General features: G+C 45.8%; 1 protein-coding gene across 1 annotated transcript in view; it reads left to right on the top strand.

The window, feature by feature from the left end:
- Positions 1-12801, top strand: part of LOC119433301 (DNA-binding protein RFX2-like) — a 92017-nt gene that overhangs the window by 16647 nt on the left and 62569 nt on the right. The window contains 3 exon segments of the mRNA XM_049659137.1: positions 8424-8495; positions 8497-8548; positions 10026-10155. Of these exon segments, the coding sequence (XP_049515094.1) occupies positions 8424-8495; positions 8497-8548; positions 10026-10155 (254 nt within the window).

Here is a 12801-nt window from a genome sequence, read left to right as displayed (position 1 = left end):
AACGCTGTAGTGCATAGGGTGTGCGGTTGTTCGGGGCGAACGTCGGAAACAAGAGGAAGCTCGAGGCACAGCGTACCGGTGGAACAGTCGATGAGGGCAGAATGCGTGGTCAGAAAGTCGAGCCCGAAGATTAGGTCATGAGGGCAACTGGTCAGCACGGAGAACAGGACGGGAACTTGGCGGCCAGCAATTCCTACGCGAGCAGTGCACATACCACAGACGGCAACAGTGGCGCCATTGGCGACGCGTACGGCTCGAGTGACGGCAGGCGTAAGAACTTTTTTGAGGCGACGACATAGGTTAGCGCTCATTATAGACACTTGGGCTCCAGTATCAATCAATGCCGTCAACGGGACACCATCTACATCTACTTCAATTAGGTTCGTGTTCGTGAGGAGCGTCAACGGAGGATTTGGACAGGACGAACGTGATGCAGCACTACCTCCAAGAGCTGCATGGCCTAGTTTTCCGTCCGGGAGGGTCCATAATGGGTCGGCGACGAATAGCGGCGTGGCTGGGGCGACGGGGACCGACGGCGCTGAGGTGACGGCGAGCGAGTGGGACGACTGTCATCGACGGATACGTGAGAGCTCGAAGGCATACGGCGAGGCGAGTAGCGGCGAGGGTCGGCATATGGGCGAGGAGACGGCGAAAAGTAGCTCGAATATGGCGATGACCAGGAGGTGCGGCAGTGGCGAGCGACGTGGCCAATGCGGCGGCAACGAAAGCAAATGGGCTTGTCGTCCGGAGTTCTCCATTCAGTAGGGTTGCGGTATCCGGAATACAGATCGCTGCGAGGCGCAGCTGTCGGCACCAATCGGGCGTCAGGTCGGGAGATGGAGCAGGCAGCAGGAAAACCGAGGTTGGCAAACTCTTGCCGCACAACCTCCTGAATGAGGGAGATCGCTGGGGCCGGTTGGTCAATGATGGGGTCAAGTGGGCGCGGATGGAACATGGCAGGACTTGCAGCCTCGATCTCACGGCGAACAATACGCGTGACGGTCTCATTGGAGGGGGGCGAAGTGGTAAGGGCGACGCAGGACGACGTCGCAGCTGTGTTAGGGAGCCGGGAGAATTGTGGAATGACGCGGCGGCTTTTGGCGAGCTCAAAGCGGCGGCATTCCTTGACAATGACGTCGATGGTAGACACATTGTTGAAGATCAACAAGTTGAACGCATCGTCCGCGATCCCCTTGAGAACGTGGCCAACCTTGTCAACTTCGACCATGTTCTCGTCGACTTTCCGGCAAAGAGCTAGGACGTCTTGTATGTACGAGACATACGATTCAGTGGAAGACTGCACTCGAGTAGCAAGCTCTTTCCTTGCAGCCTGCTGCCGACCGGTCGGATTTCCAAAGAGGTCGCGGAGCTTCTCCTTGAAAGCGTCCCAGCTAGAGATCTCCTCCTCGTGTGTCCGGAACCAGACACGAGGCGTTCCGCCCAAGTAGAAGAGGACATTAGCTAGCATTATGGTAGGGTCCCAGTGGTTGTTGCGGCTAACAAGCTCATACATGCGTAGCCAGTCATCAACGTCGACATTATCGTGGCCGGAGAACATGCCAGGATCGCGGGGAGTGGCTACCGTGACGTGCGTTGTAGTTGGAGTTGCAGTAGCAGCAGCAGACGAGGTGTCACCGGGAGCCATGGCGGAAAGCTGGACGGTGCGGCCGCTGCGGAGCTCCGTGGCGAGGACGGGGAACGGCACGCTCCACCAAAATGTTACGCGAACGAAGGATTAAGGGGGGACGCGGCTTTCGCATCGCGAAAAATGGCTAAAAAATCGATTTTTTGAAAATCACATTTTCAGTTTCTGTAACTCTTATTCTATCTGATTCCGAAATATCATCACTGAAAACCAAGTAGAAGTGCTCTAAAAAAATTGTTGTATCAGCCAAGGTGCCGAAAAATTGCGCGGAAATCGCGAAAAAACGGCGTTTTTCAAGCCACGATATCTCCGGAACGACGCAGCCGAGCGCCGCCATCTTGGTCTTGTTGGAAAGCGCATTTCTCCGTCTTCAAATCTGCCGCTTCAGCTATCTCCTCCATACAGAAACAAGCACACAAAAAGCAAATGATTGAAGGTCGTGCCGGAGCCACCGATTGGCCGCGCCCGCCACGTGACTCCAGCGCGGTTCGCCATTGGTCCGGTGCTCGCTCCGTGATGGCGTCGTCTGCTCCGCTTGTTGCGGTCTCCTCGCGAGCTCCGGACAGTTTCCGTAATCTCGACGAGTGTTAAAGCGGGCGCTACGCGGACATCGCAGTAGCGTGGCCGATTCCGCTTTTTGTGGACGTCTCAGACCCGTGGCTAAGCATTCCGAGCATCGGTGACGCGGACTTCGCGACCGAGCTTCGGACACGGAATGCTCGGACACGCGGCTAAGCCTTTCGCGCGTCGGCGTCTCCGACTCGGTGATGAAGCACATCGCGCGCGGACTTCTCGGATCCTTGCCTAAGCATTTCGTGCGTTGGCGCCTCCGACTGCGCGACTAAGCAAATCGAGCGTCGACTCCTCGAGCCCGCGGCTACGCATTTCGCGCGTCGGCACATCGCTCATCGAGTGTCGACTCCTCGGACCCGCGGCTAGGCACTTCGCGCGTCGGCACCTCGAGCGTCGACTCCTCGAGCCCGCGGCTAGGCATTTCGCGTGTCGGCACATCGCTCATGGAGTGTCGACACCTCGAGCGTCTATTCCTCGGACCCGCGGCTAGGCATTTCGCGCGTTGGCACCTCGGACTGCGCGATTGAGCTTACCGAGCGTCTGGACCCGCGACCAGGCATTTCGCGCATCGGCACCTCGGAGTGCGTGACTAAGCTCGTCGAGCGTCTATTCCGCGGGCCCGCGACGAGACATTTCGCACATCGGCACCTCGGACCCGCGACTTGGCACATCGCGCGCCGACTCTATTATCGTAATGCCACGATATCTCGTAACAATACCTATCATCATACCACCCCTTTAATTCAAAAAGTGAACCTCATCATGAGCTCTGTTCACTAGGCCACTTGGGCTGGCACAGAAACCTGGCTGCAGAAGTGAGGCATGATACAAAAGTGCAGGCTGGAAAGCACCTAGCAGCTGCATTGCTGCCTATCTATCAGTGGCTCTCCTAACCTCCATAGCCATTGTCAATGGAAGATGATTCAGAAGGCTGCTGAGAGCCTTCATTCAGTAACATGGTCGATTCTACCAAAAGAAAACAATGCCTCACTGACTGCACTAGAGGCTGCTATCAATGAGTTTGCAGATACAACGCTAGAACTACTGTATATTTATGCCTACATAGTTCTGCACCTCACTTGGTTTAAAAACCAGGCACCATGCTCTTTGTAGAGCAGCAGTTAAGAATGCCATACAAACATGAAAAAGGCAGAATGAAGGCTCAGCAGACAAGAGGCCACATGTCCAAGAAGCCCCACGTCACAAAAAACATCAAAGATTACAACTTTGGTGCGTTTTAGAGAACTGAAGAGAAGGTGCAACTTTGAGAGCCGTTTTCTCAAAACAGGTTTTTCGCCTTTCTGCTCAGTTTCTGGAGCTGATTTCTTCGTTACCGTTTAGCCTATTTTGATACTGTTTTTTTTGTCACGTTCCTTGGACTACAGTGCAGGTCGAGACAGTCTCACATTTTTATCTTGACTTTTTATAAATTTATGGCATGGCTATTCGTTCACCCCGAAAGTGTGCTTGGTGCGAAGGTAACTTGAAAAATGACTATCTAAAAAATTTGTGGAGTGAAAAAAAAAAGTAAGACTGTCACGACCTTCAGCACGCATTGAGCTATGCAGTCAATACTCAACGAGCCTTCCATCATGTTTTTTAAGCTCCCCAGGCCCTCCAGAAAGTTCAAGAGAGAAAAATTCTGCTCAATAAAATGTTCTCAAGGTATCACTCTGAAACTTTTATGGAAGTATCAGGGAGACATTCTAAACATTTGTGCCAATTTTCATCAAAATCCATGGAGAAATCAGGAAGTTGATTTTCAAAGCCACGTCCCCCCTTAAGTACAGGAGACTATTTACAAGTATATTTACAAATGATAGCTGCAGCGCTGGCCAGATCAGCCGATAGCTCGAGAGCCCAGAGCAGTTCGTCTTCTTCGTCTAGGCGCCCGCGCGCCTCGTTCAAACAACCAAATACCACACGCGTGTAGCAATATGATATCCCAGTTGCCATATGGCAATAACATAAATAGGCTAGGTATTGCATATAGCAAAAAGGGTAGCTCCATGTGCAGACAGTTTGCTAGTATTCACTGCCTGCAGATCGCGCGCGATTGTCTGACAAGTTCTAACAAGTGGAAACATGAATTGTGGCAGTTGTACTGCTTCACGCATAACATGCAAAAAAAATTCCACTTTTATCCCATTACCTGGATGACTACATGCCGCAACCTAAATAATTGCAGCGTTGGCTATATGAGCAGTTCAACATTTCAGGCTATTATATTTATATATGCGGGGCAGGTCACCATCAAGAAACCTCAATCTTGAGGTTGAACAGGTGCTTCTCAGTGAGAGCAGCTCTCTCGCATAACTTGCAGCGCTTCAATGCCAAAACGACGAAATCTTCTGCTAAGTCAGATGTCATTGGATATTGCCAGGCTTGAAATACAAGATGGACGTTCTTGGTGTTTATATAGTAAGAGAATCGTGTGGTAGAAATGCTGTTCATGCTGCTGCTGTTGTTGGGCACTGCCCAGTCACCTTTGACTCTCAGCACGGGTGGACGACCGCTACTGATACCTGTCCAGCACTAGTTCCTCTAGTTCACAGTACTGATACAGAGTGCTGTATATTATATGACAGGCTGCGCTTTCACTATGAGATGCCCTATGCCTCCGCTATATTTTCTTTATGCCTTTTTTTTTCTTTCTTTTGTAAACAACTACGACAACAACAAAAAAAATTATGTAATAGGATTATGCCCTGAGCAGAAAAGGAAATTTTCTTAGTTGACACATTATCCTGTGCACTCTAGTTTATTGCAAATTAATAACAACAATCACTTGTGACAGAGACTGGGATAGAGCATTGTTGCGCTGCTGATAACGAGGTTGTGGGTTCGATCTTGGTTGTCCTGGCCACGTTCCAATGGGGGCGTATGATACGCAAGAGTACCCGTGTATCGTGCATTGGGTGGATGTTAAAGAGCCCCAAGTTGTAAAAACTAATCTGGAGTCCCCCCAGTAGTAGTACTGCTTGCCTCATAATCAGATCGTGGTTTGGGTACATAAATCTCTGAAGTTAATTTAATTTTTATCATCAAAGTAGACAGACACGACACAGAGACGGAGAACCCCACATGCCCAGTGCTGACCCGCAATCAAGTTTTATTCATACACAAGAAGGTGTTATATTTACGCGCAATATCAAGTCAAAATTCTTTTAGTACACGTGTACCAGCAAAAGCGCATGTCACCACCTAATACCGTCCCCTCAACGAGCTATCAAGGTATGCCAGTTCTCTTTGCTAGAGTGGCATCGAAGCCTGGCTAATGCAGTCAGCATTGTTGCATGTAAAGTGAGCTGCTTTGACTATCATTCCAATGTTGTGATCTTTGCGTTTAAATAGCATACACGGGCTGGGGTCTTTTTCTGCTGGTGTTACAAAATATAGTTCTACTAAGTTGATGTTCACTGTGCTACTGAGCTACAAAAATGAGCAGCAAAAAAAAGGGGACACACACGACACCCTGGAAAATGCGTTTGCCCGGTTGTCTTGCATGCCCCTTTTTTGTTGCTTGTTCTTGTAGTTCAGTAACACAGTTCACATAAACATGTTTGACACCTTAGCCCCGACGATAGCCCGTTTAGTTAGGCCAACTCACCTAACTTTTCATCCTACTGACGTAGAGATGGAGAAGGTAGTTTTGGCTTTTAAATGTAGACCTCTAAAACATTCTCAGAACAGCTTAAGCGGCGAGTTCTGGGGGATTGCAGTACAGCTATAAAACTTCTCCATTTACGACGTGCACATAAAAATGAACTGTGTCTGTGGCGTTTAAGTGCTTTTCACATACACAGACAAGCGGTTAGTTGAATTTATAATTTGTGTGTAATTTTGAGTTTTATTTTGCATTGGTGTTATGACAACAAAATTTTTAAGACAGTGTTATGTCATTTTGAGTTACAACATTGCAATAAGCTAAGACACAAGTCTTTGATTTTTAAAATGCCCTTGTAGTATTCCAGTCGACACCATAGTTTCTTAGCAAATTGTTTTTCTCGTTGCAAGCATGGCTCCACATTTGGATAGTTTTCGTTGACTTCCGTGCTTTGAACTTTGCGTGCAACTTGGAACAGGTTTTTGGTGAGAATAAAATAATGTGTTACTAGTTGTGCGTTGTGTGCAGCTAGGCACTTAGAAATCTATATCCTGGGGTCACTATTTGAACGCTGAATCTGTGATTAGTTAATCAAAAAAAAAATGGTGCTTATAAGAACCACGCCCCTTTCCAGCTTGTGGCAGCAGCTTTCCAGGACTTAAGTGCCACCAACTAAGTGCATCACTGACATTCCTCACTCTGCTGGTTGTCAGTATTTCACACTGCAGTCGTTTACAAATCAGGCACGAAGAAGAAATTACGTAGTGGAATACCTTTCCTAAATAATTACTAGAGAGCATGATCTTGCACTGCTAATTATGTGGTCACCAAAGATTGATACGATAGGCCTCGGATTAACCCCAGAAATCCTGAGCATCATTCAACGTTGTGGAAAATTACAACTTGATCGCCTTTATTTCTGGCCATGAAGAGTACATTTGTAATAAAAAACAATTAATGTTGTTTGAGTTATAAATTAATTACTGCAGTAAGGGTTTAATTAGTAGTCGGTCTGCTGCATTATCCACAACTGAAATTTTGCTGCAGCATGTCAACAACACTTCTATGGCTTTTGTATTAGGTTTCCTACTCGTAAATCAGCATTTTGAGGTACCAGACTCAGCACAATAAACGTATGTTGGGCTTTAGGGGCTATGCATGCAAGCCAAAATTATGCAGATACAGCTAAACCTCGATTTAAAGAAGTTAAAATAGTATGAAATTCTGAATATGATGAAGTGTTTAACTTTTTCTAACTTGTCCATGAAATGACATGACGTAGTGTGTTTATACACGTTCTTAACTTAATGAAATTTCACTGCCACCGCAAAGGCGTACAGGGGCAATAAATGGAAACTGCCGCTGATGCAGATGGTCGAATCGTTGAATTGTGTGCGGCTGCTTACGGTTGCTTACGTGCGGCATCTCTCAAATTCCACCCCGCGCGCACCGTATGCTGTGGGTGCGTGCAAGGGTGAGTCAACAACGATGGTGGTTTGATGATGCACTCTATCTTCCCGTGTAAGCAAGGGGAAAGGAGGGGGAGGCAAGCGCACCTCTCCTCCTCTAGCCCGGCCGTGGCTATTCATGGCTGTCAGCACGGCTGAGTGCGTACGGCTGAGATAACCTTGGGAGGCAATCTTTGGAGGACCCCTTATGTAACACCCCCGAAGTTGGGCATCCTTAAGGAAAATAAACTGAACTCAACTAATCTGCATTGGGTCCAGTGGCTACGCAGCCTGAAATGGCTGTGGCTTCATGTGTGCTGTCAAACGTGCCGGAGGTTGTGTAATCTGGAGTTTTGGAGATGCATTGAAGCGAAAGGCAGACAAAGCATCCACTCCCATTTCCTTGCGTTTTTTACGATATAACGTCATCCCAAAGTGAACAAGACTATCAGCTGCGGGGGTAGAGTGACGCGAAGGCATCGCAGGCTTCGCTTCCTACAGCTGATGTGAAGATGTTATTGTCGACATAGCAGCATGAAACCATATCTTTGGTCGCCTACTCTCAAATTCAGCAAAGTAATTTTTTTCTAATTCAGATTATTTTGTTTTATTTATTTATTTATTTGATTGCCCAATAATGCAGAAAATTTTGCTGCCTCTGCTGTGCAAGCAAATTCGTCGACAGCTGTACTTATTGACGTAAAAGACCATTTCAATATAACACAATTTGGATATGACAAAGTAAAGTGCGTATTTTACCGACCTCATTATATTGAGCTTTACCGTATTTATTCGATTATAAGGCGAGGGGTGCCAGTTGGAGAACCCAAGAAAACAAATATCGCCCAGTGTGGCTTCACGGCATCGCGGCGCGCGCTGCCGTGAAGCCACACCTAAAGGCAAGATTCGCGTATATGGCAAGGGGGGGGGGGGGGGGTGACTTCGAGGCTAGAGATTGCTGGAAAAAAACCTCGCCTTATATTCGAATAAATACGGTAACCTTATTACACCTATTGGTGAAGAAACGAGAAAAGGCATAGTGAACCCTCACTTGTTCACATTTGAATTGATGATCTGTGAGTTGCTAGTGCATTATAAGACCAGTAGAAAACATTAGTGCTCTGAACTGATGTATGCCGGTTTGTTGTAGGTTGTTGCCACGGCGACTGCTCAGCATGTGGCCCCCTCGACATCCCCACCGCAGACGAGTCCACAGGCGACAGGTGGTCCAGGTAGCAACGACCAATGGCACACCACACTTCATCGCTGTTGCAGGTGGGAGACCGGGAACCTGCATGCACATTTTGATCCTGTTATGGCGAGAAAAGAATGTGGAATTTGTTGATTGCTACGTAAGTGGCTGCCGAGTAGACAATCACTCGAACACATGAATCATGCAGTGTGCGAGCTCTGCTTTCTGATTTTTTTTTTTATTCAAGTACCCTAAAAGCCTGAAAGGCATTACATAGGGGGGACACAACCATGAATAAAAGAGGGTAGCACAACTTAACATACACAACTAAGCATAAAAACAAACTAAACAATGAAGCGAAAGATTGAGTTGCAACACAACTAATGTGACATATGATCAATAAATGTTGAAATATTAGTTATAACAGCAATTCCAAGCACTTCAGATGTAGTTTACAAATGTGTCTTAACCAGAAATCCTGAATCCTCCAAATCGGCATTCTACCCTCCCCCAAAATTAATGGCAGTTCTGCAGTTCTTGAAGCCGCTGGCAGTGTACTTGTATAGGCCTAACAGCGACGATAGTTGCAAATCATAAGAAGGGCAAGACCAGATCAACTAATATGGGCTGCAGCCCATGCGAGACACTTCCCGTTCTATTGTTAGTCTTTAGCTCTTTCAAAATACAATGTAGTCCATCTTCTCCAATAATAAAAAAAAAATCAACTAGGCTACAGACGTCAAAATGCATGATGTCATGGCGAGCTGGTGCCGCACTATAATTCACCGTCACCACCTGTTTTTGTCTTTTCTGGCTTTTCATGCCTCTTCTCACCTCTAGAGTGTTTTTTTTTTTTTTTTGGTGTTGGGAGTGAAATTATTTTTCTCTTTACTGTCCCGTTGCTTTAAGGGGCCTTCGAAAGCCAAAAAATAGCGATAAAAATTGGGTTTTGGAAAACCACATATTTAGGTAGAACGTGTTTATTATAAACTACCATTCCTGTAATTATCAGTGCCTAATTCATTGTAAAAGTACTTCATATTAAGTATATAACATGCCGCGGCAGCCCCTGAGCAGCAAGCGAGTGCAGAAAACAAACGAGTGCGAAAACAAAGGCAGAAAATTTAATGTCATTAGAATGAATTGCTTAATAATGAAAGTAAAGTATATTTTATAGGCTGAACTAATTATAGATTAAGGTTACAACATTTTTGCAACATCTTCATGTTCATAGTTTAAAAGATATCGAAATGAAAATGGAAGAAAAGACGATGTTTCCAGCGAAGCAATTCAAGCCCACAACCTTTGCATGATGCATGCGGTGCTCTATTGGTTGAGCTACGTTGTCAGCTGACCCTCTGTCCACTTTTGTGGGTGTCTCATGGGCATGTTTGTGTTTCGTAGCCTTTCATATAAAATAGTAATTCAAATAACTGCCTTTTTTATAGCGAAGAGCTCCTTCATACTAAACCATCAGGAAGGCATGCAGAAGGAATCGGAAAGCGCTGTTTTCTCTGTTTGAATGTTTTTCTTTTTTTTTTCCCTCACATTATCTGGCAGTGGCCGATCCCGATGGACAGACGCCCGGCACTGTGACCCTTCAGCCGACTTCTGCAGTGCACCCGACGTACGTCCAGTATGTCGACAGCACTGGAGATCCCAGCCTTTACACCGCCACTAACGGACAGATGTAAGCATGATGTCTGGGGATGATGTGTAACATCGGGGCAACTGAAAGTGCCCAGCAAACACTTCTTGGTAGAATATTTACTGCATTGTCACATTGTAGTAATGATAAAAAAACAGAATGTGCCAAACTGTGGGTCATAAATGTAACTCTTTATTGGGCGAACTTGTGCCCAGAAAAACAAGTAACACTCAAAGCGCAATGATACAGTTGAACCCGGATATATCGAACCCACATATAACAAATTATTGTGTATAATGAACTGCAGTAAAACCCCTTTAAAAATTTTTGTATAAAAATTTTTTATTTATCAAATTGCCTATATATCGAACTTTTTTGTGATCCCTCCAGATTCGATATATCCGGATTCAACTGTAGTGGCAAGCACAGTCATCTGTTGTCGAAATCTCATGTACAGGTTAAGCACGTGGTCAATTTATACGGGATGCGTTGTACATTCCAGCATAACCACTTATGTTTGTGTACGTTTATAATCTACGCCACTACAGTAGACTTCCGTTCATACTACTCTGGTTAATTCAATTTTGCAGTTCATTTGATGTCAACCGAAAAGGTTCCGGCTGGTGCCCATCCATTTCTTTAGGCCCAAACTTTCATTGTTATGATCCTAAAATTGGCCTTTAATGGATAATTTGCCTGCCTGACCCCTATGGTGAGCCCATTAGTGACCCCTTTAGTGACAGCACCCGTCTCAGCGGAGCTTAAGGAACAGTATTGAACACACGTTATCCCCCATTGAAAATGCCAATTTCAGGCTTGCCCTAGGAGGATTTTCAAGCAATAACTATAGTTCACAATGTCTGATTACGGTATTTACCCGATTCTAACAAGTGTCTTTAAAAAGAAAAAATTGGGCCGAAAAATTGCTTGTGCAGTGCAGTTGAACACAAAACCAAAACCGGCTTTGCAGCGTTCATATACTTTACCCCAAAACACGGATGTACTGGGGTGAAGGTCGCTTAAAAGAACCGTGTAGCAAAGCTTATCTTAGAAACCAGCTGTCATGTGCAACGCGTATTATACCCTTGCCTATATTTCTTTTTAAAAAAATCAAGGTCACATTAGGTTTCTAAATTGTTTAGGAGCTTTCAGGACATTCCTGCGTTAGTTCGTAACTTTCATGAATTACAGACCTGCCACACTCTGCGAAGATCTCCATGGCAGAGTACATGAGAAAATGTTAGATACCACAGAACTGCACTCGCAGTTATCAAAGGGAGAATTTTCATCCACCCCACTGTAGCTCGAAGCTCCAAAGGAACCACACATGGTTTTCTCAGAAGGAAAGCTTCGCGGTTGAAAAATTAATCCTCGCCTGGGCGTTAGTTTTCTACTTTGGACACATAGAAAGTGGGCACTCGTTTTATTCGGAGGCATGTTACAATAGGACAAATACTGCTAAAGAACAAACAGTGTGTTTTGACATTCTTTCTGCATCTTGTTTACTTTGACCTGCAGGATAATTCAATCAATTTCGGTGGCCCCGTCAGGGCTGAATTAACAGAAGAGATTGCACAATTAGCGGAAGAGACTGCACAAAGCGAAAGAGACTGCACAAATTGATTGCACCGGGGAGGCATCGATCGCAGGTTTGATCCCCGAATGAGGATGAATTTTTCTTCAACTGCAGAGCTTTCTTTCCGAAAAAGCCGCATGGGTTTCCTTTGTAGTTTCCTGCTAAGTTGGGCGGATGAAGATTTTCCGTTTGATAACTGCGAGGGCTGTTCTGCTGTACATAATATTTTCTCACGTACTCTGCCACTAAAAATCCTAATAGAGTGTGGCAGGTCGGTGATTCGTGAATGTTACTTGGTTCAAATATGTTAAGATATGGTATATATGTTCACGTGGGACGTAGTTGACATTAGTTGACATTAAGAAAAAAAAAATCGAGCTGGGCAGGCCATGTAATGCATAGGGCAGATAACTGGTGGACCATTAGAGTCACAGAATAGGTGCCAAGGAAAGGGAAGCGCAGTCGAGGATGGCAAATAGCTAGGTGAGGTGATGAAATTAGGATAATGGCAGGCGCAAGTTGGAATCAGCTAGCGCAAGACAGGGGTAATTAGAGATCGCAGGCAGAGGCCTTCGTCCTGTAGTTGACATAAAAATAGGCTGATGATGATGATGACATGTTAAAAGAAATATGCTAAATACCACATAGATATGTATAGACAGTGTTTCGATAACATCATCATCATCATCAGCCTATATTTATGTCCACTGCAGGACGAAGGCCTCTCCCTGCGATCTCCAATTACCCCTGTCTTGCGCTTGCGTATTCCAACTTGCGCCTGCGAATTTCCTAACCTCATCATCCCACCTGACTTTCTGCCGTCCTCGACTGCGCTTCCCTTCTCTTGGTATCCATTCTGTAACCCTAATGGTTCACCGGTTATCCATCCTACGCATTACATGGCCTGCCCAGCTCCATTTCTTCCGCTTAATGTCAACTAGAATATCGTCTACCCCCGTTTGTTCTCTGATCCACACCGCTCTCTTCCTGTCTCTTAACGTTACTCCTAAGATTTTTCGTTCCATTGTTCGATAACATATTAAGATGTAAACTGACATTTTGTTCTGGGTTTTTTCGTATTTACAGAATCTTCTTGATATTGTGCTACAAAA

This window comes from Dermacentor silvarum, chromosome 11 (assembly GCF_013339745.2).
Source record: "Dermacentor silvarum isolate Dsil-2018 chromosome 11, BIME_Dsil_1.4, whole genome shotgun sequence".
NCBI lineage: Eukaryota > Metazoa > Arthropoda > Arachnida > Ixodida > Ixodidae > Dermacentor > Dermacentor silvarum.
Note: the sequence above shows the minus strand (reverse complement) of the source record. Positions and strands in the feature narration are given on the sequence as shown.